The sequence below is a fragment of the Anser cygnoides genome, chromosome 5 (assembly GCF_040182565.1).
Source record: "Anser cygnoides isolate HZ-2024a breed goose chromosome 5, Taihu_goose_T2T_genome, whole genome shotgun sequence".
In the NCBI taxonomy this organism is placed as follows: domain Eukaryota; kingdom Metazoa; phylum Chordata; class Aves; order Anseriformes; family Anatidae; genus Anser; species Anser cygnoides.
In genome coordinates, this window is record NC_089877.1 from 50,708,922 (window position 1) to 50,734,097 (window position 25,176).

General features: G+C 37.7%; 1 protein-coding gene across 17 annotated transcripts in view; it reads left to right on the forward strand.

The window, feature by feature from the left end:
- The window catches only part of UNC79 (unc-79 homolog, NALCN channel complex subunit), a 102,439-nt gene extending 78,737 nt beyond the window's left edge, over positions 1–23,702 (forward strand). For 16 of the 17 annotated variants that reach the window (XM_048070406.2, XM_048070395.2, XM_048070402.2 and 13 more), the window contains 9 exons: positions 3,432–3,536; positions 8,107–8,184; positions 11,327–11,416; positions 14,442–14,617; positions 16,301–16,487; positions 18,118–18,315; positions 19,896–19,973; positions 21,793–21,834; positions 22,629–23,702. In XM_048070406.2, the coding sequence (XP_047926363.2) occupies positions 3,432–3,536; positions 8,107–8,184; positions 11,327–11,416; positions 14,442–14,617; positions 16,301–16,487; positions 18,118–18,315; positions 19,896–19,973; positions 21,793–21,834; positions 22,629–22,829 (1,155 nt within the window). In that variant the 3' untranslated portion in view covers positions 22,830–23,702. Of the gene's footprint in view, positions 1–3,431; positions 3,537–8,106; positions 8,185–11,326; positions 11,417–14,441; positions 14,618–16,300; positions 16,488–18,117; positions 18,316–19,895; positions 19,974–21,792; positions 21,835–22,628 lie in introns of those variants that run through there. The other variant, XR_010831977.1, reaches the window with a different exon arrangement.
- Positions 23,703–25,176: the final 1,474 nt, after the last annotated feature.

The following is a 25,176-nucleotide window of genomic DNA, read 5'->3' on the forward strand; positions in this document are numbered from 1 at the left end:
GTGCCTTTGGAACTCGCAGTTGAGAGTATCATCTCTTTTGTGGATTGTTATTATCTTATCAGTTTTCCTCTCAAGTCTCTTAAGGTCCTAAATGAACATGTTTTGGCTCTCTTACCTCCTACAGTTGCTGAAGCTTGAACCTAAACTTAGCATTCTACTAACATGTTGGCCCTAATTAAATAAACGCAGTATGCCACTGAATTGTACATGGGAAGATTTTGATACTGATTTTTTTAAGAACATTCAGATGGCAGATCCTCAGTATTTTTAATTGTTGCAGTAGCAACACAGGCAAATAAAAGGGCTTTTGCTTTATCCTGGCTTGCTTGGATGGTAGCATGCTACTCCATTAAACCAAATTTACTGTTCTTATTACTAAGACTGGGCACTGAGATACTGTTAGAAACAAACTTCACATTCTACACATACACCTCTGGCAAGTCATAGTTTGAAGGCTGCAAGGCATTTGTTTTATAGGAATGCATAGACATTTGAGGAGGTTACTTTGGCTGAACGGAGAAACTAAAGGGGTTGCAATCTTGACTCTTTGGTTCCAGGTTTACACACATGATTCCTCCGGGCCTTGTTCTCATGGAACTTATGCCACTTTACCGAGCTGTGGCAGAATATAGAGTTCTTAAAGTATGTAAAAACATAGTTTATACATAGTTATCACCTTCAGAATGATAAGAATGAGGAGACATCAGTAGGAGGGGTACTCTGGGTCATGACTGCAGTGTCATCACTCCCAATTTACAGTGCAGGAAGCAAGAGGTCAGATGTTGAAAAACATTTTGCTTGATTTTCCTTAATCTGTCTGTGCAGTGCCTGTGCTGAACAAACATTGGGAATTTAGACAGTGAGATAAGAGTAGTTTGAGAAGAAGTCTGCTTACTGTTGTATTATCCTTACAGACAAGGAAAGCTGGGATTTGTGAAGTCTGTGTTTCCTCCCCAGTGTTCTGACAAAGCAATTTATGATGGCCCAATTGCATCCTGTGTAGTACAGCTGTTAGCCTGTGAAATGGCTGATCTCTTTTGACAAGATTTTTACCTCTTTTCCAGTATGTGCAGGCTGCTGTACTGGATTATTGATAGGAAATTCTGTCCATTGTTTTGGGGGATGCAGTTGTCAACTGTCTGGGCAAGGCATTGTGTTGTGTGACTCAGGACTATGAAGGCATGTGACAGTAGGAAGGGTCACTCTTGCTGGGGAATATATGTTCTAGCGGGTCATCAGGGTCCCCTTGCACCTTGAGTACTGTGCACCATTCTGGTTCCCCACGCCCAGAAAGGATGTAGTAAAACTGGAGAAAGTTCAGATAAGGGACACAAGACAGATCAAACCATGGAGTAAACTCCCTATAAAAAACAACTAAGTCAGGGCTCTTCGATCTGAAAAAGCAACAACCGATGGGAATGTGACAGAGGTCTGTAAGGTCACAAGTGACCCAGGCAGGGGTGGGTAATTTCATGCCTGCCCAGTACAAGAACATATTAAGTTAGTAGGAACCAATGTCAAAGCAAGTAAAAGGAAGTGGCTTTTCAAACAATGACCCCTTGCCAAATAATTGGTGCTAAAAGTTGACATGGTGCAAGAGGTCAGTGGACACATGTGGAAGAGAAGTCCACTGAGAGTTAAGGATTATACAGAAGCGACACTGACCTCAGAAGTTCCCTGAGCAAAAAATAGTTACTGGCTATGAGAGTGATAGCGGGAATTATACATGCTTGCCCTGTTTTTCTTCTTCTTGTGGCATCTGCCTATGGCCTTGTTGGCGATGAGCTCCTGGGGACATAATAAGATCAGAGCACCATTCATGCATGTGGGATTTGTGACTTGAGTACTTGTCCCCTCAAGACATTGTTTCATAATACAGCTGCACTGATCCAGCATTTGCTGCTGCTGTAAAAGAATGGACTTTTTTTTCTTTTTTTAAATACCTTGGAGCCTTAGCTTTCTGTTAAGTTCAGCAGCCTTGACTGCTGCAGCGTGTTCAGAGAAGCACCACCGCAGTGTGGGGTCGTTCCATCAGCTTGTGTGTTACCTGACCACAGTCAATGTAATTGAAGATCAAAATTCTGCTTGTGTTGGGCAAAACAGGAGCGTGAAGTCAGGTCTTTTGAATCACAGACTGGCATCGTAATCTCCATGACAGACATGCCATTATGTTGTTTTGGTGCCTTCTTTCAATCCAAAGGCTGATATTTAAAACCTGCTTTCATTAAAAGGCATGTGGATGCCGTGGGAGGCACTCAGTGTTCCTGTAAGCTTTGTTTGGCTGTGTGCTACCCAGATAAAATGTGGTGACATCAACTTTCTGAGGAACTTAGGTTTACAGCAACCAAAGCTCAGTCTTACTTCCAGCCACCCACCTCCTCCAACTCCTTCCCTTTTAGTTGAGCTTGTTACTGTGTGCAGCTGGAGAAGGACTTCAAACTGACCCTCACTAATTAAACCTTGCACGACTTCCTAGAGGAAAAGGCCGGCATTACTCCATTTTGCAGGAAATGAGGCCCTGATTAAGAGAAAAGTTACAGGCATTTAACTTATTCAAGTGAGGAGACAAATGCATGAGATTTACAAGATAAAAGATGCTAAGCTTTAAATCTTTATCTCATTTTGGATACGCTCTCTTTATTAGACATTTTTTTCTTCTCTAATGGTCATTTGAAAGAGAGCTCGGTATAAGTCTGTCAGCTGATCAAAATGTTTGAGTTGCTATGGTCAGTAGCAGGCTATGCATTTGTTCCACATTTTTATCTTATCTTTTAAAGTCAGAACGTCAAAGTATGATGTGTAACAGGCTCCTCTTATCTCTTGCACCTCCTTGCTGTTTCAGCTCTACAACTCTGCTCTTAGGCTTCTGTGGTCTAATCTCCATTGGCTGATTTTCCCCCATGTGTTTTAAAATGTTTCTGTTGTAGCAGCTGTAGCCAAGATAGATTTTATTATGTAAGTGGAAAAGTACTGCTTGCTGCAGACAACCTTATTTTAAGGGGAATGACAACTGTAAAATACATGGTAAAATCTAGACCTTTTTTAGCAGGTTTAATGAAAGAATAATGCTAAATACTATTGCCAGTTTTGTTCTCCTATGTCAATCCTTGCTGCTTTTCCTTCTCTCTTTGTATGTAACTATGCAGTGTGATCTACCGTGCATGCCTGGGCTGTAGAACTGTCTGTCTGTTTCTTGTGAAATATCTTGCAAAGTCGAGCAAGAATCATACACATATTCTTGTTTATGTCCATTCCACCTGATCCGTAGAATTGCATAAATGATGAATGATGTCAGCCTTTTTGTAAGATAGGAACAAAAAGTACACTTCTATTACTTCATTTTTGAATTTAGATAAAAACTATTGTTGTGGTTTACTAGTGGGTGTCAGTGAACTTCATGACATTCATAATTCTTTTTTTTTCTTTTGTAGGAAAGGGACAAATTCTACTTGACACGCAGTGTCATATTGGAATTGCTACAGGCACTGAAGTTAAAGTCACCCTTACCAGACATGAATCTCTTGCTGTTGGTGCAGGTACAGGAGATCTGCCTCATGTTATTCTCACATAGATTCTGTCTTAGCTAAAATTCAGCAAAAAGAATTTTCAAGTCCAACATGGTTGCAGAAAGTACCAGCAATGTCAGGGGAAACACTTTTTAAAATGTGAATCTAGTTACATTTGTAACCATAGGTGCATACTGTTAAGACTCCCACAGTTTGCTTGCTTGCTTGTTTTTTTTTTTCTTAGACTTTCTATTTTCATTCCCAGCCAAGACCATCAAATTCAAATAACTTAACCACCTACCTCTTTCTGTCTTAAGCTGTAGTGATACAGCTTGATTACATGTGCTTCAGTGTTTAACTTGAGCTGACTTTTCCTAGATTGCAGTATAAAGTAACTTTTTTGCACTGCTCCATTATTTTGCACAGCTCAGTCCTATGGTGAAGGTGACAGGGAAGCTTAATTTTCACAGTCCAGTCAATCCTGAATTCCTCATTTGGGAATGCAAACATACTGCTTCAGTCTTGGCAGTAGAATTTAACTGGTAAACACTTGTCCTTAACATTCAGTCAATCACCTGATAGAGTCAGTAAAGAAAACTTTCTCTTACATGCTGGAAGTAAAGGTAAAATGATAATTGCCTGGACTTTCCTCCTAGCACTGTTCCCATATGCTACATTGACTTTGGGATGCCATTCATACCTTCCACAACAGGATCCAATGTGGCTGTAAATGTCGTATATAATATTTCAGAGGCTAATGAAGTAAGTCATATTTCCTGCTATCCAAAGCAGCCAGCTTCTGTTTTTGTTCAGTCAATGGTAAAGAACAGGAGTTGTGTTCAGACCACCTGCCATGGATGCCTACTGGAGGCATGATGATTACTTCGTCCATTGCCTGTGCAAATTGGCAGCTCTCAGTAGTGTGTGGTCTGAAACATTCAACAGCCTCTTGAATTTGAATACCACAGTAACCACTTAGATATATATTTGTTTTTACTAGCAGGTTTCTCAAATTACCACAGTGCTTAAGGTGTATTAATTATTTTAATTTTCTTTGGTGTCATTAATGGAATGGAAGGCTTTGCTTACCTCTTTACCATGCAAGGCCTCTACAATATTCATTCACATTGTCTGATTTTGAATCCATAAAACTGTACCAGAGTTAATATAGTACCAAACGGAAATGGTTTTCATTTCCAAGACAGTCCCTTATCCACGAACATGTTAGCCTCTATACGAGATTGTGTGCAGACAGAGCATAGAGAATACAGAGATTCAGTCAAAATGTTCAAAATAACAAAGGAGATAGAACTTTATTTTAATGATAGATCAGTTGTGGGCTGTCTAACAAAGGAGTTCCTAGGAATGTACATTTGACACCCACATTGATTCCAGATTATATGGTGCTATCAGGGTGATTGGTGACATCAATGCTAAGATGAGAGTAACTTTAGCCCACTTTACAAAGAATGAGAATTTTAACCAGATTATCCCAATCCTGCATAGCTATCCTGGATGATAATGGGCACAAAAAGTCTGTCTCCTTGGTTTGTCTTAGCCAATGAAGGCCATCATGTACCTGCTGCTCTTCCATGGGTTTCCATAGGAACAGCTTCACCCAGCATTTTGATTCCCAGTACTGTTCTTGTGCTCATATTTCATCAGTGTACGTCTTCAGGATTTTCACTGACTTTAAATTATATTAGTCTCATTAGGACTTGTTTGTTCAGTCAGTCCCTAAGGTTCACTGTATCTGACCTGTTTTGATTAGATGACTCCTATTTTCAGCCAGACCTTCTGCTACTGTAAATCAGTGTAAATCTTGTGGTTCCAATTTATGTATTTGTGAAGATCTGGTCTGCTAATTACTGACCAGAAGGATTTAAAGTTACATATAATACATTGCTAGGAATATATACTTTTACAACTCTGATTATGAATAGAGATATCATACAGATAAATTATTATATAGGTAATTCACTTCATTCCACAGACATTCCCACCTGAACATTATGCTCCATCTGTAGCTCATCAGACAACGTTAGGAAGATGCATTGCCCATTCCTCATGTTTTTGCAGTGTGGGAATACTTTTTTTTCCTATTTTCTTTACACATTGCTGGCATTGAATCTCTTGACAGTAACATTTTAACACCTTGGAGTATTTGTAGTAGCAGCCAACATAAATGACAGTGAATTGGACTGGAAATGAAAGAAATGCATGTTTTGAGTCTGTTTTGCCTATCCTCTCTTGACTGCATTGTGACTTGAGGAAGGATCCTTGGACCTGGTAGTCAAATGATGAGAAAGATAAACTAAGCAAGGCCTGATTGTTCATTAGAAATGGAATGGAGTTTGTCAGCTGTTTTTCACATATAAATCAATATCTTGTTTAACCCAAACTCCTTTGTGCAAAAAATATAGAAAGCTTGCAGGAAACCAGTAGAAGTTCTTTTGGCTGCTGCTGCTGTTTCTTGTTATTGTTCTTAAAAGAAAATGTCTGAAATAAATGACATTTCTCTTTGGCAATGTTTTTTTTTATTTATTTTTTTTTACTTCTATGTTTAGTGCTGTATAATGTCTGTAGCAGCACAATGAATTCACTGTTGAATGCTAAATATACTCAACCAGATTATTCAGGGAATTTTGTTGCTTTTTTTGCATCTTGTTGTAGTACAAGGGAACCCTAATCTACCTGCAAATGATTGACTGAGAAATCCTTCACACAGCAAAACAGCATATCTATTCTCCAACAGACCCAGCATCAGGATTGCTCTTTCTGATACAGACAGCATTAGGAGAAAATCTGTCATCTATTTGCATAAGTCCATTAATGGGTCTTCTGTTTAAAGAGAAGTGGAGAGTCATGGTTACTGCTTAAACTAAGACAAAGACTGGATTGACATAGCCCATAACCCTAAGGCTTTCTTTTCCTTTCTAAGTAATGATTACGGCTCTGGTAAGAAGAGTGCCAGGCCACCTCTCAACTGAAATATGAGTCAGATTCTTATTTTATTTTTGTTTGGCTTATTCTGGTGAAAAATAATTTCTAAGCAAAAGAAGAGTCTACTGGAGCCAGGCCTATGTCTGAGGATACCTAATTAGATTATTAATCTAAACTCAGGTATGTCTTTCTGGTATTTATCCCAAAGAACAGACTCTTGGTCAAGACATAGCCTTGATACATGAGTTGTTTCCAAGTCTCAGTAGGCAGTCTAAGTTCAGAATAAATCTATCATTGAAAGGTAAAGGTTGTGGAAGTACAAGAATAAATTCTAGGTCTGTGAAGTATATTTGACATATTTTCAAAAAGAGTTCCAGTCATTGAGAACACTGCTAATGCATGCATTAGACAATTGTAAAGTATATTGTGTAGTCAGATCTGTCTCAGTTTGTGTACCACAGTATTCATTCTCAAGAAAGAAAATTAAGGCTTATACCTTAGCTTATAAGTTCTTTGCCGTATTCTCTTTGTTAGAAAGTTACTTTGCATCATCATGGACAGATATTGCTCAACTGCAAATACAGTATTAGCACAACAAATTTAGGCACAAGCACATCATCTGAGTGGTGTCAAATACATTACTGAAGCTTATAAAGATTAAATAACAGTAATGGTAAATCTAATGTATGGGTGATGTGGACATCAGAGATTTTGGGGCAAGAGATTTGAAATAGAGTTAAAAAAGGAAAGCAAGGAAAATAAAAACATAGGAAAACTAATTAAGAGGTATTTAGATATAACAGAATGATGCTGATCTTGTCTCAGAAACAGTATGGATTTTTTTTTTTTGCTTTTATTGTGCTAAACTGCACTATACCAGTGTGTTCATATTAAATCATTGATGAATTGGTTAAATTAATTGATTAAATCATTGTAGAACTTCATTGAAATGAAAGCATTGTAATCACAGTAAAGAACATGGCATGCTGCCTTGCTTTCCTATATCTTGTTTTAAACAGTAATGAAAGAGGAGTTGGAGGTCAGTCTCTACTCCCAAGCAGCAAGTGATAGGACAGGAGAAAATGGCCTCAAGTTGTGCCAAGGGTGGTTTAGGTTGGATATTATAAAAAAATTCTTCTCTGAGAGGGTAGTGTGGCATTGGAACAGGCTGCCCAGAGAAGTGGTTGAGTTACCATCCCTGGAGGTATTTAAAAGATGTGTAGATGAGGTGCCTAGTGTTATGGTTTAGTGGTAGACTTGGCATTGCTAGGTTAACAGTTGGACTTGATGGTCTTAGAGGTCTTTTCTAACCTAAAGGATTCTATGATCGTATATATCCAAGGAATGGCAAAGATAAATATTTATGCCTATAAAGGAAAACTTGATTTATTACGTAATATTCTTAAAGTTGCTTCTGCACAGCATATACATGTTCATCAAGCACATAAAAGTCAATTTTTTTCATTAAAATTGTCTCATTTATAACAGTGAGCAAACTGAATTCTTTATAAAGGAAGAGAGCTCTAAGGGCAAATTACGACAAATATAAGCACGAAGAGATCTGAAGTGATTGTAACGAAGTCATGAATAACTTATTAGGGTTTTCAGGTTCCTCCACAAATAATTCAAAAATAACTCATCTTTAATTTCTTCTTAGTTTGTTTGTGCAGATGCTGGAACTAAACTAGCTGAGTCAACAATCTTGCATAAACAGATGATTGCCTCTATGCCTGGAGTAAGTACTGAATCAAACATCTCTTAGTTTTGGCTTTTAAAAATATGTCTTAGCTCATTATGCTTCGTTTGAATGTTCTTTTTATTTCTCCCCTGGCTAGCAAGGTATATTGCAGGCAGAAGTTGATACACCTTTTCCTTTTTATTAATGTTGAAAAGTTTTGGACATGATACTGCTTCCCTTACTCTCACTAATAATCGTAAGTCATATGTCTGCCTTTAGCTGGAGCCTGTGCTCAAGAAGACAAAATTTGGAGAACAGACAAGCTGAGTGCCTCAAAAAATGGCATCAGAGTGGGAAACTACAAGCCATTGCCTCCATTCTAGCAAAAGATAACTTGGTTAAAAATTTGAGTTAATGGCATTTTTCTGGTAAGATAAGGCATTCATATATATCCTACTGATGAATGTGGTTGAATTATCAATGCTTATCATTGCTTAGGTGTTGAAAACATGGCTGGTGAATGTGCAAGGAAGTAGCACAGTTGGAGGGCTTGACTCCTTCCATGACATGTCACTGAATACCCCAACAGCTGAATGAGGTATAGCCAGTGGTTGTTTTACCCTGCAGTTAATCTCAGCCACAACTGCTCTCTTGCTCCCCCTCCTCAAAAGAAGAGGGGGAGAAGAAAGTAGGATGGAAAGAAAAAGGCCTGAGGCAGCTGAGATGAGGATAATTTAATTAAAGGGAAAAGAGATGGGAAAAAAGAGTAAGTGCCACACAGAAGCAAAGAGGAAAGAAACCCACAATTATTGTCTGCTTCCCATCGATAAGTGATGTTTGGCCATGCCTGGGAAGCAGTGCCTCAATACGTATAGTGGTTGTTTGGGGTCTTCATAGTGAGTGCCTCCCCTTTTCTTCCCCTTTCCCACCTTTTATTGCTGACTGTGACACGGTATGGCATGGAATATCCCTTTGGTTGGTTTAGGTCAGCCCTGGCGATGTCCTTTCCCCACTTCTTGCCCATCCCCAGACTTTTTGGGGTTTGGAGAGAGTCTTGTTCCTGTGCCAGCCCTGCTCAGCTACAAACAAAGCATTGGTGTGCTGTCAGGGCTGTTTTAGCTGCAGGTGCAGAGCACAGCACTATATGGGACACTGCAGCGAAAGCTAACTCCATCCCAGCCAGACCAAGACCTGTTTCCGTACATGTGTTTGACAGTTTTAGGGGTGATCTATCAGGTCTTTTCCTATATACCTTCTGAAGTGGTTTTTTTGTGTGTGTGTTTTTATTTTATTTTATTTTGTTTTGTTTGTTTTGTTTTGTTTAAATTCATATCTTTCCTCCCAGTGGAAAGTTTTAATTTGGTTTAAATAGATAGAGATAACATCTTTAAATAGCTTTTACAAGGTATGATAGGAAAGTGATCATTTCAGAAGAAATCATAGAGAACCTTGAATGAAACAAAAGGCTGGGGAGAAGTCTTGCACGAGAACATTTTTATTCAGACGTTTGAGTATAGTATCTTTTATAATTATGTCACTCAATAATATAGAGCCCATGTGGGGTCCTTACTCCGCATAAACTGGATGGAGGATATGCTATCAGTGACCTTATTTTATTGTTTTTTATTCTGTCAAGGGAACTGACATGCATAGCATTTGAAAAGCCAGAAGGTGTTATAGTTCAACACCGTGCAGATGGATACTAACGTAGAAAAATTAGAAGCAATCAGATCAGTTCCATAAAAATAGAACACTAACAGTTTTTTTCAAATTTCAGCCACTAAAACTCAATTATGGTTTAATACTTCTGTGATCAAAACTAAATTTGATTCATTTGTATACTCAGATAGTTTTGTGTTTCTGTGTTTCAAAGCACAGGTGATTAAATAAAGGTCAGAGAAGAATATTTTTCCCCTATAAGCATTTTGCAATATTTTGTCCTTAGCCTATGACTTGGTACAATAGGTTTTTTTGCCACCTTAAGAAGAAAGACACCTAATAATTTCATCATATAGCCTCTAAAGTTAAGCATTGCTTACACTTGGCCCCCAAAAATAAGGCATATATAGACTTGATGTTGAGGAATGTTGAACATTCTTAGTTCCCCTTGAATTCAGCTAGAATTATCTTCACCGTAGATTATTAACATATAAACATTATATGATGGCTCATGGGTCAGTCATATCACCTTCCGAAAGCTTTTCTCCAGGGTTCTCTGGTCTGTCAGAAGCCTTTATTTAATCTGACAGCTCTATACAATTGACTGCTTTGCACATCTTGGATATGTCTTGTACTAGCTGAAGGCCAGACTGGCATTTTTCACTGATCTAGGAAAGGAACTATGAAAATGTGTACTGTGGGAATACAAGCATCGCATTGAGTCCTTTTGTTTTCCCTTTGTGGTCATTCTTGCTCTGGCACAGACCACTTCTCAATGCTTACAGCTTTGTGGTCAAATTGGATTGGATTCATCCCTTGTAACCCATGCATCCTCTTTTGAAAATTGCAACTAGCTTGAGTGACATTAAAATGCCATATGACTTCATAACAGGAATATCCCCAAAACCTTTGTTAGTGTAAAAAAAAAAAAAAAAAAAAAAAGAGTGCCAAATACCATCAGTGTTCATTTCAGTGATGTTTACACATAAAATACATGAAGCCAGTCACTTACTCTGTTTGTCCATCATAATTCATGTGATTGTGAGGGCATCTGTGCCTGTGATTGAATTTTGTTTTCTGGGATTGTATCTGATTGGTTTTACTTGCAGAAATGCTCAGCTGGTTGAACAACTGGGTTGTTAAACTCTCATTGACTTTTTAAGACTTTGATTCTGGACTGCTGTAAATTTCAGATGCATGACAAGGATATTATTGAAAGTTTCATCAATTGATCTTTCACTGCTGTTACAGATAAAGAGTATTTTATGATGCATGAAGAAGCTACAGTGCTTGGTCTATCTTTATGCTATCATCAGATAAGAGGGCAAATACAGTGAGAAGAAAAACATCAAAGAATGCCTATTCCTAATTTGAGTAGAGTAATCCAACTGCAAAGTAAAATAAAGAACTTGAGTCAGACAAGAACTTGTGTTCTGGTGAACAAGAAACAAAGAGAAAAAACACTAAGAGATTCAAAAATCGGTGCTTAAACATATTTCTTTTATATATGGTGCTTAAACATACTTCTTTTTCTTACCAGTGTGGAACAGCAGCAATGGAATGCATGAGGCAATATGTTGGGGAAGTGCTGGATTTCATTGCAGATATGCATACCTTGACCAAATTAAAGGTTGGTTATGGGCATACATAATCTAAAATGTGTGTGTGTGTGTATCTCTTTGTTTTTAATATATTTTCTGTAATTAACCTGCCAATGGAAGAAACTATTGGAAGTCTTTGAGGATGACTGACTTTATATTATTATTATTATTATTTTTATTATTTAAGTGTTAGAGCTGTTGTAGATTAGTCACTTCTGTTTTCCCGAGAAACTAGTATGGTGTTTCCCTGAAAGGGCCTCTACTATTGCGCCAATCCTGATAAAAGTTACTGGCAACACACTGGAGTGTTTCATGCTGTGGGTTCATACAAAATTTCTGTTACAGGCAAGACAGGAAAAATGGTAACCTGTAGTGGATTTTGATACTGGAGGTTTTTTTATGAAGCAGTGAGGTTAGAACTTTTACCCTACTGGTTTATCTTGCATGTTTGCTTGCTCACTCTCCCCTTGCCCCCTCGACTCCACACCATGCCCCAAAGGGTACACTTCACTGCAAGATAATACTACTTACCATAAAGGAGGAAGAATCCCAGAGGAACTGAAAATGACATCTCTTGAAACTCACAGTAACCTTGTTTTTCTGGACAAAACACCGTTTTGTAAGTTCTTACCCTGTTGGCCCTATGCCTTGAATCCCATTGAGCTTTAAAAGAAATTCTGCAATAAAGAGAAGCAGCCTTTTGTGCTGGACTAGAAATATACTTCAAAGTACGAACGAATTAATCATTTTAAGCTCAGTTGGATTGCCTTTGCACTGTATCTTTTTAAAGCTATTCACTCATTTCTCTTCCAATTCAGAATTGCTTTCAAAATAGATTGGAAAATAAATCATAAATGAGACAGAGATACGTCCCGTTTGCCACTTCCACAGAAACGGGGAATGGGAAAAATTTATTTGTAAATACTTGAAGTTATCCTATCTCCTTTGTAAAAAGTTTCTGTAGAAAGATCTCTCCCACTTGAACTTTTTCTTTGTACCCCCTTTTCCCTTGAACTGTAGCCTAATTTTTAGAAATGCTCTTACAATGCTTAAGTCCAATATGTTAATTTCTTATGCTTTCTTATTCTTGGTAGGACTATTTATTTATGATATTTTTGCACCCAGATATAGCTAGGACGTGAATTAACACTTTACCCAGTTTGTCACATTTATGTTTTGAAATTAGAAAAGAAGCTCCCCGGATTTGTACTCTGTAGCATTTAAAATGAAATCAGAACCAAATGGTCTAAATTTTATGTTGTTTTGATTTGATTCCATATAATATGAGTCCATGTAATACAGGACTCTGAGAAAAAGCTGAACTTAGCAGAGTCAAAAATGACTGTAATTTTATGTATTGTGAAGAATAAGCTTTGTCTTTGGAAAATGAAGAGGCAGCTCTTATGTAATAAGGCTGAATTTGAGAAGTTTTAGATTTTTAATTTTTGGATTCTGGTAGGATCTTTAGGGAAATTTACATGTGCTTCTGTGATAGTTGGGAAATATTGCAAATGTTTCTAAGTTCAGAAATAGTCAAAACTTTAAACAAATTCACAACATCTCGATTCACTTCTTTTAAGCTGATTTAATATAATTACTTGTGTTGCTCGGTTTTATTCACATAGGTGTTCTTAGGAAGTGAGTCCTAAGATCATCCAGTTGTACAATTTCTTGCTATGAGTATGTATTATCAACAGCATCTGGACTACCGCATTCAGACAAAGAATGTCATATGCTTTGTATGACTAGTTGCAATTAAACAGCAAAAGTTTAATCTTGGTTTTCAAATTTTGGGCGATGTTTTGAAGAAGAAAAAAATAAAACACAAAAATTGAGAAAAAGTTATTAAATGCTATTATATAACAAATATATGTAAAAGAAAAATCACTCTATAGGAATTCAGCAAACAGTTAAAATTGTTTATTCATTTCTGGTGTCTTTTGTGTGTCTGAGAATAGTCTCTGTGAAAGAAGTTAATTATTTTCAGTCCTGTGTGTTAACTATTGCACTATAAGCAAAGTATAAATGTTAATTCTTAAGATAATCACATTCCAGTTTACTGTTTCTTTTGATATTGTTGTATTGTTTTCCTTGGGGATAACATTTTAATTGCTAGAGCTCAGGTAGGTTTTTAGTTAGAAAATTCCATTATTTTTGAAGAATATATCTGCCTGCATACCTGTCTATCCTTTATACCTGTCTCTTTAGCAAAATCATTAGATATACATGCTGATAAGTTTCTTTTTTTCTTGTGAAAGAGACTTAAAGTGATTTTTGAGAGTATAAGTTGGTGGGGTCAGATCCTTATCTTTTATAAGATATTACCAAACCACTGATTTTTATCCTGTTATAATACTTTAATTACTGATGACCTGTTTTTTCTTGTGCAAAGCATATGTTTGTCTTTTAAGTATGCACGTGCACTCAGCATGTGTTAGTACAGTGACAGAAGGTAATGCAAAGTTAGCTCAAGTACTGAAGGATCTCGAGGATCACCAGTGAAACATTCCTTACAGCTGTCAAAACAGGATAATTATCTTTCCAGGCAGAAATGTATGCAGGTTTCTTGGTAAAAGGTTTAGTCCTTATATTTCCAGGGCTTAAAGGCATTTGTAGCAAATGAATAGAGCAACACGGTCATACTGTTGGTAAATGATAGATGGCTTTTCTGTACATGTAAATGAAATATCACACAGAGATGACATTTCCTGCCCAGAGTGCTACCTTGTTACACGGTTGCATTCTTTGATCTTCAGTTAAACTGTCTGGATGTGCAACCATTAGTTTGTACTTACCAGCTGCTGAGTTTGCTGGTACAAAAGGTGCTTCTTCATTTTGTATAATTCAGGTTTTGTGTGGTCTCTTGAAAATATGGGCTCCATGGAAAAAGCTGCATCATAATACTGTTACTAATATAGGGAGTGGATAATTTTTTTAAACCTATTTCTGAGTTTTGTAGTTTTATAGATGCAGGTAGAGACCTTGAGAAAGAAACTGCAGGGAAGTGAAATAGAATATTCTTTTCAGATATGAAATAAGATCTTTGCTTTGCAGAGTCACATGAAGACTTGTTCTCAGCCACTGCATGAAGACACATTTGGTGGGCATCTGAAAGTTGGTTTAGCTCAGATTGCTGCTATGGAAATCACACGAGGAAACCACAGAGACAACAAAGCTGTGATCCGATATTTGCCTTGGCTTTACCATCCTCCTTCTGCAATGCAACAAGGGTGAGGATGCTTTTCTACAAAAAGGAATACTAAAATGAATTAGAAATCTTCATGGAATTCTGTTTATTGATGGATTGAATAGGTAGGATGCATAGTTTGGGAGTGGTGGCCATGGGACATTGAAACAGCTGGTCAGCAGCTCCCAGATCCTTACCAGAGGAGGTCATCAGTGCAACTTTTAAAGTACAGACCAAAGAGACAGTGGAAGTAACTCCTTTGACTTGACTGGAGTTCACTGGAAATGAACTTGATTCTTGATCTAGATACAGACAGTGAAAAACATGCAAGTACTTGAGCAGTCCTAGACATGTATAAAATATGGTGGGAGAAAAATGAGAAATGCTCGTTGATATTACTGAGAACAAATGAGTGAGATTTGTAAGCGTAAAGCTATTGAGGTGTCGGTAAAAATACTGACTTCACCTGGTGAAGTTAGATGAGAGAAATCCTACTCTTCAAGACATGTTTGTTATTTTTGTTTGCTGTGAGAGTATGCAGTGTCTTATGATCAAAAAGAATGGCAAAATACTGTCCCTTGTCTTACAGTGATAGCAAATGAGATGTTTTGAGTGTAGCCCACTGGACTGTGTTTTAACAAATCAGTATTTTTGTCCCAACTTTGTTCCAGACTTCCTGCCCCAGGCTTCTGGGGAGTAGGCTGCTTGGGCTCCAGTCCTATAGATATGTCTGCATGTACTTCTGTGTACATACCTAGTTTTGGAAATAAGGAATTGTTATCTCTTTGGGCTTCGATTTCACACGTGTAAAAATTACATTATATGTTCCAAAGTGAAGATGAGGAATTCCTGTGATACCCTGTAGGTACTTGAAGATGAGCACTTTTATCAGAGTCTATACAAAAAAAAAAAAAATAATGTAACGCCTCTTTGGTTCTGTGAGTCCTTGACAACAACATGAAATTAGAAATGAATAACGGTAGTGAGTGACCTCCTAGGTAGTGCTTTCTTGATCTAAAATCAATTTATTTTCCTAAGCCTATGAATTCAAATGAGTATGTAGTTTGAATTTTTTAACAGCAAGGGGATAGACAAGATGATACTAGAAAAGTACTATTCCTTTTCAGATTGATTAAGCACAATTGCTTTACAATTGAATATTGCACTAGATGAATAATTAATAAGTGTCACAAAAAAGCATAGTCCCTCCCTGCCCTTAAAAGCATGCAGTCCAAATGTCCAAGGAGAGGCTAAGGAGAAGATAAATTAACTCCACTTTACCTGTGGAGAAGTGCAACACAGCAAAAGTAAGGTAGAGCACCTGTCTCGGAAGCTAGCCATGGAATGAAGAATTTCCTGCCATAGCCTTGTGAGCCATACACTGCCTAGGGGACCTGGAAGGAGCACTTTCACTTGGGCAGCTCTTCTGATTTGATGATTTCTGTGTAAAAAATCACTGTGTATGGAACCAGTGAGACTGTGCATGTTCTAGTCTTTCATAGAAACCATTTCTTAGGCCCAGCCCACCAAGCGTGTTCTGTTGGACTTGTTAAAGGTTGTCAAGTCCACTAAGTTCTTTGTGGTTCTGGTCTTCTTGTAAGTTCTGCCAATGATTTGTGCTTCCAGCACACTTAAGACTGCATCTGCAAAGTGTTTAAAGAGGCTCTTTGTTTTGGGGAAAAATAGAAAACTTTGCAGCATTATAAAATCCGCTCTTTCTTGACAGGCCCAAAGAGTTCATAGAATGTGTTTCACATATTCGTTTGCTGTCCTGGCTACTCCTGGGGTCTCTGACACACAATGTTGTCTGTCCAAATTCTCCATCATCTTGCATGCCTATTCCACTGGATGCAGGTTCACAAATTGCTGACCACCTTATTGTTATTCTGATTGGGTTTCCAGAGCAATCGAAGGTAAGGGATTCTGTGTTTTAAGAGGAGATGTGGTATATACTGGCCTTACTATTGAAAAATATTTATCACTGACTTGTATTTTTATTGTGATGTGAAATTTTAAACTTTTCTAAATATCGTCAAAACTAAATCATGTAAACTCATGTCCTGTTTAAAACGGCTTGTATTTCCAGCACAGTATCCCATGGACTGCGTTTCTGAAGTAATCCACTAATACAGTTTTGAGAGTTTTAGAACTGTTTGCCTTTTTTATTTTATAAGAAAAGATCCCACTGGATTAAAGCGGACAACATGGGAGTATTTATTTCTTCCTAAGAAAAAAAGAGGGGTAAAATATTATTAAAAGCTGAAATCAAGGGAAAAAAGAATCTATCATTTTTCTGACATAGCTAGCTCTTCATGCATAGAAAACTGATGATGAAATCACTACAAGTAAGTTTGAGATTCAACTTTTTCAAAATATCTCAGCACAGGAATAAGGAAGGAAAAACTGAGTTCCAAACTGAACCCTTAGCAATGACCGTCTCTGTAGCAAATCTCTAGAGAATTGCTTATTCTTTTCTGCGTGTATAGTAGTATTGGATAACCTATAAATGCTGTGAGTCAATTACAAACTGTGATGGTTCAAGCACAACTTTTTATTTTTCTGAAGGTGCTCTTGACAAGAAGTGTTATTGCAAACCGTAAGCAATTTGCAACAGTAGCTTAACACAGATATAGCAGTACTCCGACACCAACCAGGATTTTATTAACTACAGAAGCAGAATGATCACACATTTGTCTGATACTTAAAATCCTCCCTTTCTTTCCCCTCACCCAACCAGGACACTGGTGCTTCCATTCATGTCTTCTGGCTCTTTTTTTTTTCTCTTTCAAATACCTCTTTCCAGTTACCAAGCAACCATTGCAATGTTTGGTGCACTCATACTGCCACAGAGCATGAATCACTGTTGCAGTATTAAACTGAGGAAAATATCTCTGACCAGCAACATCTTTCTTATAATGGAGTAGTTAATGTCCAGCACTTTTGGAGGCTCAGACATCACAAAATATGACACTTACTAGCCAAGTCATGCTTGAGTATGCAGGATGAATTCTCTGTTAGCTTTACATGGACTGAGAGCAGTTGTGTCCCAGCAAGATAGAAATGGATGACAGGTGTAAGATGATGTACTTTGTATGATATCCTTCCTTGCAGGTGATCAGACTTACTGATGTACCCCAACAGCATCTTTGAAATGCAGACATACATGTCCCAGCCTCCAGGCCTTCTACAGATGGTGGTGGGAATTTTCCATCAAGAAAGTCTCAGGACAAGTTCTGAGTCGCTTTTCTGCAAAACTAACCTCTTCTTTAAAGGGACTGACCTTAATGTCATATATTAAGATTGCATGGGACTGTGTTTATAAGTGTAGTTTTTAGTTTCTAGATATAAAAACAGTTTTTAAACATGGAGAAGATGTTATCAAACATCCTTGGTTAGTTCGTAATCAGAGGAAAACATTCTGGAATGAGGGGCAGGACTGCACAGTGCAATGCATTACAGAGGAGTACTTCGATGAAAGCTTCTGCAGTATACCCGAATACACTTATTCCAATAAACATTGTCCTCTCTTTTCTATTTCTACAGACATCTGTTCTGCACATGTGTTCCCTCTTCCATGCATTTATATTTGCTCAGCTCTGGACAGTGTATTGTGAACAAACGGCAGTAGCTCCGACAGTCCAGAATCAGAATGAATTTAGCTTTACAGCAATCCTTACAGCCCTGGAGTTCTGGAGCCGAGTGACACCTAGCATCCTACAGCTAATGGCACATAACAAAGTGGTGAGTCAGATGCTGTGCACAGATTTGGTACAGATTAAACTCAGAGGGCTTGGCTTTGCTTCCATATTTCAGTGGAATACATCAGATGCTGAATAACTTTCTAAAGCAACTTTGATGTGTTTGATAAACTAAAGCAAAAGCTAATTAGTGGTGGTTTAACCTTGCAGTGGACCTGAGACAGGATTTGTATATATAGCCAGGATCTGCCAGAAACAGGGTCATGGCATTCAAGAGCTAGTCACTGCTTGTTGTTTAAGGGCTCCCTGCTTCAAGTCTCATCCTACTTCTCTTCTACAAGTCCCATTTTATATATCTTCCTACTTTTCACATTGGCCCTATTGTTTTATCTTACTCTGCCTTACAAGAGCAACTGTTTTAGGATAATTCTGTGAATAACCATTTCAATATTTTTTACTACACAATGGTGAAAAGCAAACATTGCTGATATTTGACTACTCATAACCCATTAGTTACTCAACAGAAATAAGCCACATAGACATCTCTGGAAACATTTTTGAGCAGTGAATGACTTGAAGAGGGCATCCCTAGAGATAAAGTTTGAAAGGGAAGTGTTCACCCTTTCCTTGTGTCTTGTCTATATTAGGCAAGGACCACCTAAAGTTGTGTTTAAATGATATTTTATCCTCCGAATGGGAGCTGTGCATTGTGCTACTAACTAGACAGTTGTTTAGTCAGACGCAAAAGGAAATGTCAACCCTTAGGACAAGAATATGACCTGGAAGTCCCAAGTTACAACCCTTATTCTGGGAAAGTGTCTCATTATGTGTCTTTAGTGCAAGTTATTAAACTATCTGCCTCAGTACTTGCTCTGTGAAATGTGATAATAATACTTGCCTATCTCACACGGGTGTTATGAGGTTAATTAGTTAGTGTTTGTAAAGCACTTTGAAGATAAAAAAAAAAATGAATAAAAGCTAAGGTTATTATTATCAAGGGGAATGTACAAGCAGTTCATGCAGGCACTGTAAGTACTTACTGTTGGCTGAAGGTATTTGTCTTGTACCTATGAATTTAAATAATATAAAACATAAAATGCTGTCTACCTCCAAATAAATGATATTTGCATCTGTCATAATTCGTGGTACAAATGGAAGAATTATGGACTAGCTGCCAGTTCAGAACAATAAATTGTCTTTGATAGGAGAGGGGAAAAAAGATGCTTTTTTTGTGGCTCTGTTAATTTTCAACAGATTCAGTAAATAAAAATATCAATTTCTGACACCTTGATTGATGAGAACTACAAAGGCATGTAAAAGAATTTATGATGTCTGAAACGAAGAAAGCTGAAGGCAACTTGTTTTGATGTGTGATAGGAATTAAAATGCACTAAATACTTTGAAATATTTACCAAGTGCTGCTGTATCAGGGGAAAACTAAATAAAGAAAAATATGCCTTGTATGTACATGTAATACTTAATCTTATGTGTAGATGTTAAATACACATCTAGTGATTCATTATAACTGCCAAGCAAATAAAACAAGATTCTTTTTAGAGATTGGTGTCTTAGTGTACAACACTGGACATTAATTTGTTTTTGTGCTTTATTTTTTTTTTCAAGATGGTGGAAATGGTGTGTCTACATGTGATTAGTTTAATGGAGGCTTTACAGGAATGCAACTCCACTATCTTTGTAAAGGTAGGCATACCCCATCATGAATATTATAAATATCAATTCCAAAAAATTGACAGTGTCTGACAGCAGTGTGTTCTCCCAGCTGCTTTTTTCTGACTAGCTTTATGTGTTACTCCTTTGTGTGAAAAAGGCTGGCTGTGGATTAGGTCATAAAACTGAAGCACTTCAATAAAAATTTCTTCTGTCTTATTCATCTAACTGGCAGCTGTAGGTTTGCTTTCTTGTTCCTGCAGTGGGATGTTTAGTTTCCCTAAGTGTGTCTGGATCCTGAAAGACAGAAGTGGTGCAGGATGACAGTAGTCGTACCTGACCTTAGACTTTTACAGCATAAATATCAATGTGAGCTAGTTCCTTAGAAAACCCTTTTTAGTCAATAGATACAACATTTATTTTTACGTCATGATTCATCTTTATCTGCTTTAGATATCTGTCTTGTTCCAAAGTAGGTGTGAGAAATGTGTATTTCTCCCAACTGACTGTAAAAGACGTCCAGACAATTGGTTCAGATGCAAAAGAGTACCTTGACCCCGAGGAATTCCCTTTCCTGGGTTTTCTGCCTAGCTTCCTTCTTGCTTGCCATGTTTCTGACACCAGTCCTGTCCCCACTGGCTAGCTCCATTAATGCTGGATGAAAGTTTAAGTGACATTTCTGATCGCAGGGGGGCGTGGAACATGGCTTCTCACTACATGTACCTATTCCCACCGCTCCAAAAACCACATCTTGACCTGGGGTCTCTGGACCTTACTAAGCACTTCATTTGGTGTGAGAGTCCACAGAATGATACACAGAACTCACACATCTACTGCTTCTGGCTGCATTCCAGCTGTTTTGGCATTCATCTTTCTGTTAATGCTGAGGTTTGAATATGGTTCTTCATTTGGTAGGCTAAGTAATCAGTCCTGACAGAGCTGCATATGATTCTCTAGCAAAACAGCAGTGAAATTGAAACAATTATCATTCCTTGCACAAGGGAAACAGCACTTTATCTAATGTTGTCAATAGTGATTAGGTTTAACTTGCAGCTCCCGGTAGCTTAATTGGCAAATTGCAAATTTTGATGCCATTTGGAGGAACATTTTAGAACAATAACCTCAGTGGTTAAATTAATATTGGATAACATGAATACTTTTGCTAGAAATGCCCGTCTGTCTTCCAGAAGCTTGTCATGTTATGCTTACTCAGAAATAAAAGTTCTCTGAAGGGCAGGAGACTGAAATAAATATCAGCCATGGGTGACAGATTGCCAGACCCTCTTGCCTTGTCATTTTGGATATTTAGGAGAGTTTGTCTGTGTTTCCAGGACTACAGGTCACATTCTGCAATGAAGCAGTGACACTGACTAGTGGTTTATAAAATGCTGATTGCCATTTAAATATCTGTCTTATTAATAGAACTTCTGCTCTACGTTTTTTCAGTTCTTGATGTGCACTTCACAATGCAGAACATATACTGTATTCATTCCAATATTGCTCACTTAACGCATACAAAAACACCCTCACAGGAAAATAAGAAGTGATTTCCTTTAACACCTTTTTTATTATTTTGTACTCTCATCAGTGTCTAAGGCGATCCTTAAATGGGCTATCAGTAATTGCTACTGGTGATTCATCAAGCCGCAGACAAAGGAAACTGGCTTCTTTACCTCAGAGACATCTGCCCCAAAACATATACGTCACTGGAAAATAACCACATTTGAAGATTTATGGTTCAGTCTGTGTCCATTCTGACAGTTAAATGGGATAGATATACCCTTCTGTCTCACAGTAACTGGAGCATGTTTACAGTCACTTATATAATAACAAAACGTATCTCTTCTTACAGCTAATACCAATGTGGTTGCCAATGATACAGTCAAATCTAAAGGTAAGTTGTTTCTAATAACTTGTGCTTTTATTCTCAGTGTTACAAATTCCTGTAAGTTCTGGAAATAAGGTCAGTAGACTTGGTCTCCAAACTATCTGAAAATAGATCATTGTAGCACATCCGGATGCACTGGATAGCTCAGCACTGAAGGTCTTGGGTGTGAGCATACACAGAGCATCAGCTACGGTACTTGCCCTGTACTCAGTGCTGTTCTCTGCTTTTCTTTTGAAACACTTTCAAATAACCAGGTTCTGCGGCCCAGCCTTTCCACACTGTTCACTGAGATGGTAGTTGCCAGTTGATTTTTGTGTTTGGGGTTTGAAACTTCCCTCACAAATAATGATGGGGAGTCTTGACTCAGAAGATGGATTTTTGTTACATATACAAGTGAATATATTTTTATGCATACATATACATGTGTGTGTGTGTGTATATATGTATATATATATGTATCATATATTGTGGGACTACTTGGGTAAGACTGTGCCTGCTGTCCCTGTTTGTAAGGAAGAGTGAGGTGGGCCAGTGTGGCTTGCCACTCAAGAATTTTATTAATGGGAATAAAGGTGCTGGATGTAGCCTAAGTATGTAGTTGGTTTTGATAAACCTGGTGATTTTGTAGGCATATTTGTCCTTCATGACAATGCCGCAGTGCAGGCTGTGGAAGAAAGAAAGGTGACATTGGGGCAGTGGAGGAACTTTCCCTGACCAACAACCACCACTTGATGACAATAGGTACATTTACTACATTAGAGTACATTAGAGAAACTAAATGTTTTGCATTATTTCAACAGCATTTATCTGCTGGACTCCAGCTACGCCTCCAAGCCATCCAGAGCAATGTCAACCATCACAGCCTAAGAATGTTACAAGGGTCAGGACAAATGAACAATAGCTCGTCTGTGCTCCGCAAATGGCTGCAGTGTACCCAATTTAAAATGGCTCAAGTGGAAATCCAGTCATCAGAAGCTGCATCTCAATTTTATCCTTTATGATTAATGTCAGTTGTTCCAGATGTTCATTTTTAGTCTAGCAATAACAGGGTGATAGCTGTAGAACACTGTTTTAAAAAAAAAACACAACAGTATACAGAGTATATACTGTATCTATACTTTTTAGCCCAGAACAGATTGTGGAAAGGTTTATGTGAAGCTGTGAAGCTAAGAGCCTGACCCTGCCAGTCCCTAATTACACTTACTCATTTGTGCTCAAATGAGCAGGATCAACAGGTATTCAAGTCTGCAGTCATGAACATATTTGCAGGATTAGACTCAAGTCTATCACATTGTACATATCTCTCTGGTCATTGAAATATCTCGTTAATAAATGTTTCTTTACATTATTTTTGAGATAAAACAAAAATCACTTTTCTTTAACTTCTATTTTTTTTAAAACTAGAGTTGTAGGTATTCACAAACATATGGAAGTGCTATGTTGCTATTTTTTGATGATAAAAGAAAACAGGGTTTTTAGGAACCTTTATAGTTTTTTGGGGGAGGTTTTTTTTTTTTTTTTAGATTCACAGCTGGCGATGCAATAAAACCTGTCACTACAAAACAGTGGTGTTCTAATGAGGCTTTTTGTCATCATCTTCTGGGAAAACAGCAGCTTGTAAGGAGAGTTATTATAAAGTGCACTTAGAAATTAGGTTGTTAAACTGTGCCAATTCATTTGTCTTATTTTTTTTTCAATACTGTTTTCCAAAACTGCCAAATCTAATTTAGTATTTTTTGAAATATTGCTTTTACTTCATTGATTCTGTGCTGCTTTTTGTAGGTTTCATAGAAGCCTCTTTGATTTTTGTGAATACTGTATTGCATTCTTCTGTAATACTTGTATACAATGCAATTAAAAATGGATAACCCAGACGTATTTTTATTGATGTCTACAGAAATTGTATTACAAGACTTCAAGAGGAGCGTGATTGGAACTGAGCGTTTGTGTAATATTAACAAATCACAGCATTTGCATACTACTGTATTGAACACAATTTTAATAACAAATGCATTTTAATATCTTTAAACTCAGCCAAAGCCTGCCGAAATCTAAGGAGATTCAATAAATTCAGTGATTTTTGCCCCAAATCCTAAGAGCACCCTAATTTACCACCACTTGTAATTTAAATCTGTGCAATCACAGTTTTATTTTCTGTACTTATTACTGTAATGCACTGATTAGAAGAAACACAACATAAACATGTTTGTTAATTAGAAAGCTATTATAAGGTCTTTACTACTACTCTAAGAATCAACATTTTTTCTCCCTGATTGCACGGAAGTAGAAAGGCACACTTGTAAAGAAGTGCTTGAGTATGTTTCAGTTGTTGTGGAGGGTCAATCTTTCCTCAGTATTATTACCAAAGAAGAAAGTGGAAATGTTTGGAGATATTCCATTTTTTTTCCATTCCAGATATTACTATGCTGAAAACAAAAACAAAACAAACAAAAAAAAACCAAGCCCACCACCATGAAAGATAGTAAAGCATGCACTAGCTTGCTTAAAAGACCTCTTCTAGTGTTTTCAGTGGAGAGGCATTGATCTGGCTTTCCTTCCTTCCTAGATTCATACATTAATGGAGCTTAAGCTCAGAATAGGTCATTCATTAAAAAACAAAAACCAAATCAAAACAACAACAATGAAAAATCTAGCAGATTCATCATAAGCTGTTTAATCGCAGATAGTTTTGCTTGGACTGAGGTAAGTGACTTGCACCTGACTAAGGCAGAATTTTTGAGCTTCTGGAAGGCATTTCTGTCTTGATTTGAACTGTTAAGAGATCCATCAGAAGATTATTTCTTAGTGTTTCAGGCATAGATTCTTGTCATGCTGAATAGAGATTGCACTGCCTTGCACATATTGTTATGGAAATACTTCTTCCCAAATTTTCATAATGGTAAGAGAGGGAACCACCACTTCCTTTCTCCAGGTTTTGACTGGCTATATATAAGACAGTTGTTCCTCACCAGGTGCAGTACTTTGCACTTCCCCTTGTTGATCTTTATGAGGTTCCTCTCAGGCCATTTCTCCAGCCTGTCGAGGTCCCACTGGATGACAGCACGACCCTCTGGTGCATCGGCCACTCCTTCCAGCTTTGTGTCACCTGCTGGCTTACTGAGGGTGTGCTCTGCCCCATCATCCACATCATTAACGGAGATGTTAAACAGGACTTGAGCCACTGCTGACCTCGGGTACACTTCTAGTTACTGGCCTCCAACTAGACTTTGTTCCACCAATCACCACCTCCTGGGCCTGGCCCTTCAGCCAGTTTTCAGTCCACTTCACTGTCTTGTCAAGTTTATTCCCTGTGCTGTGTGCATTAATGCACAGGCACTTCAGAGAGAC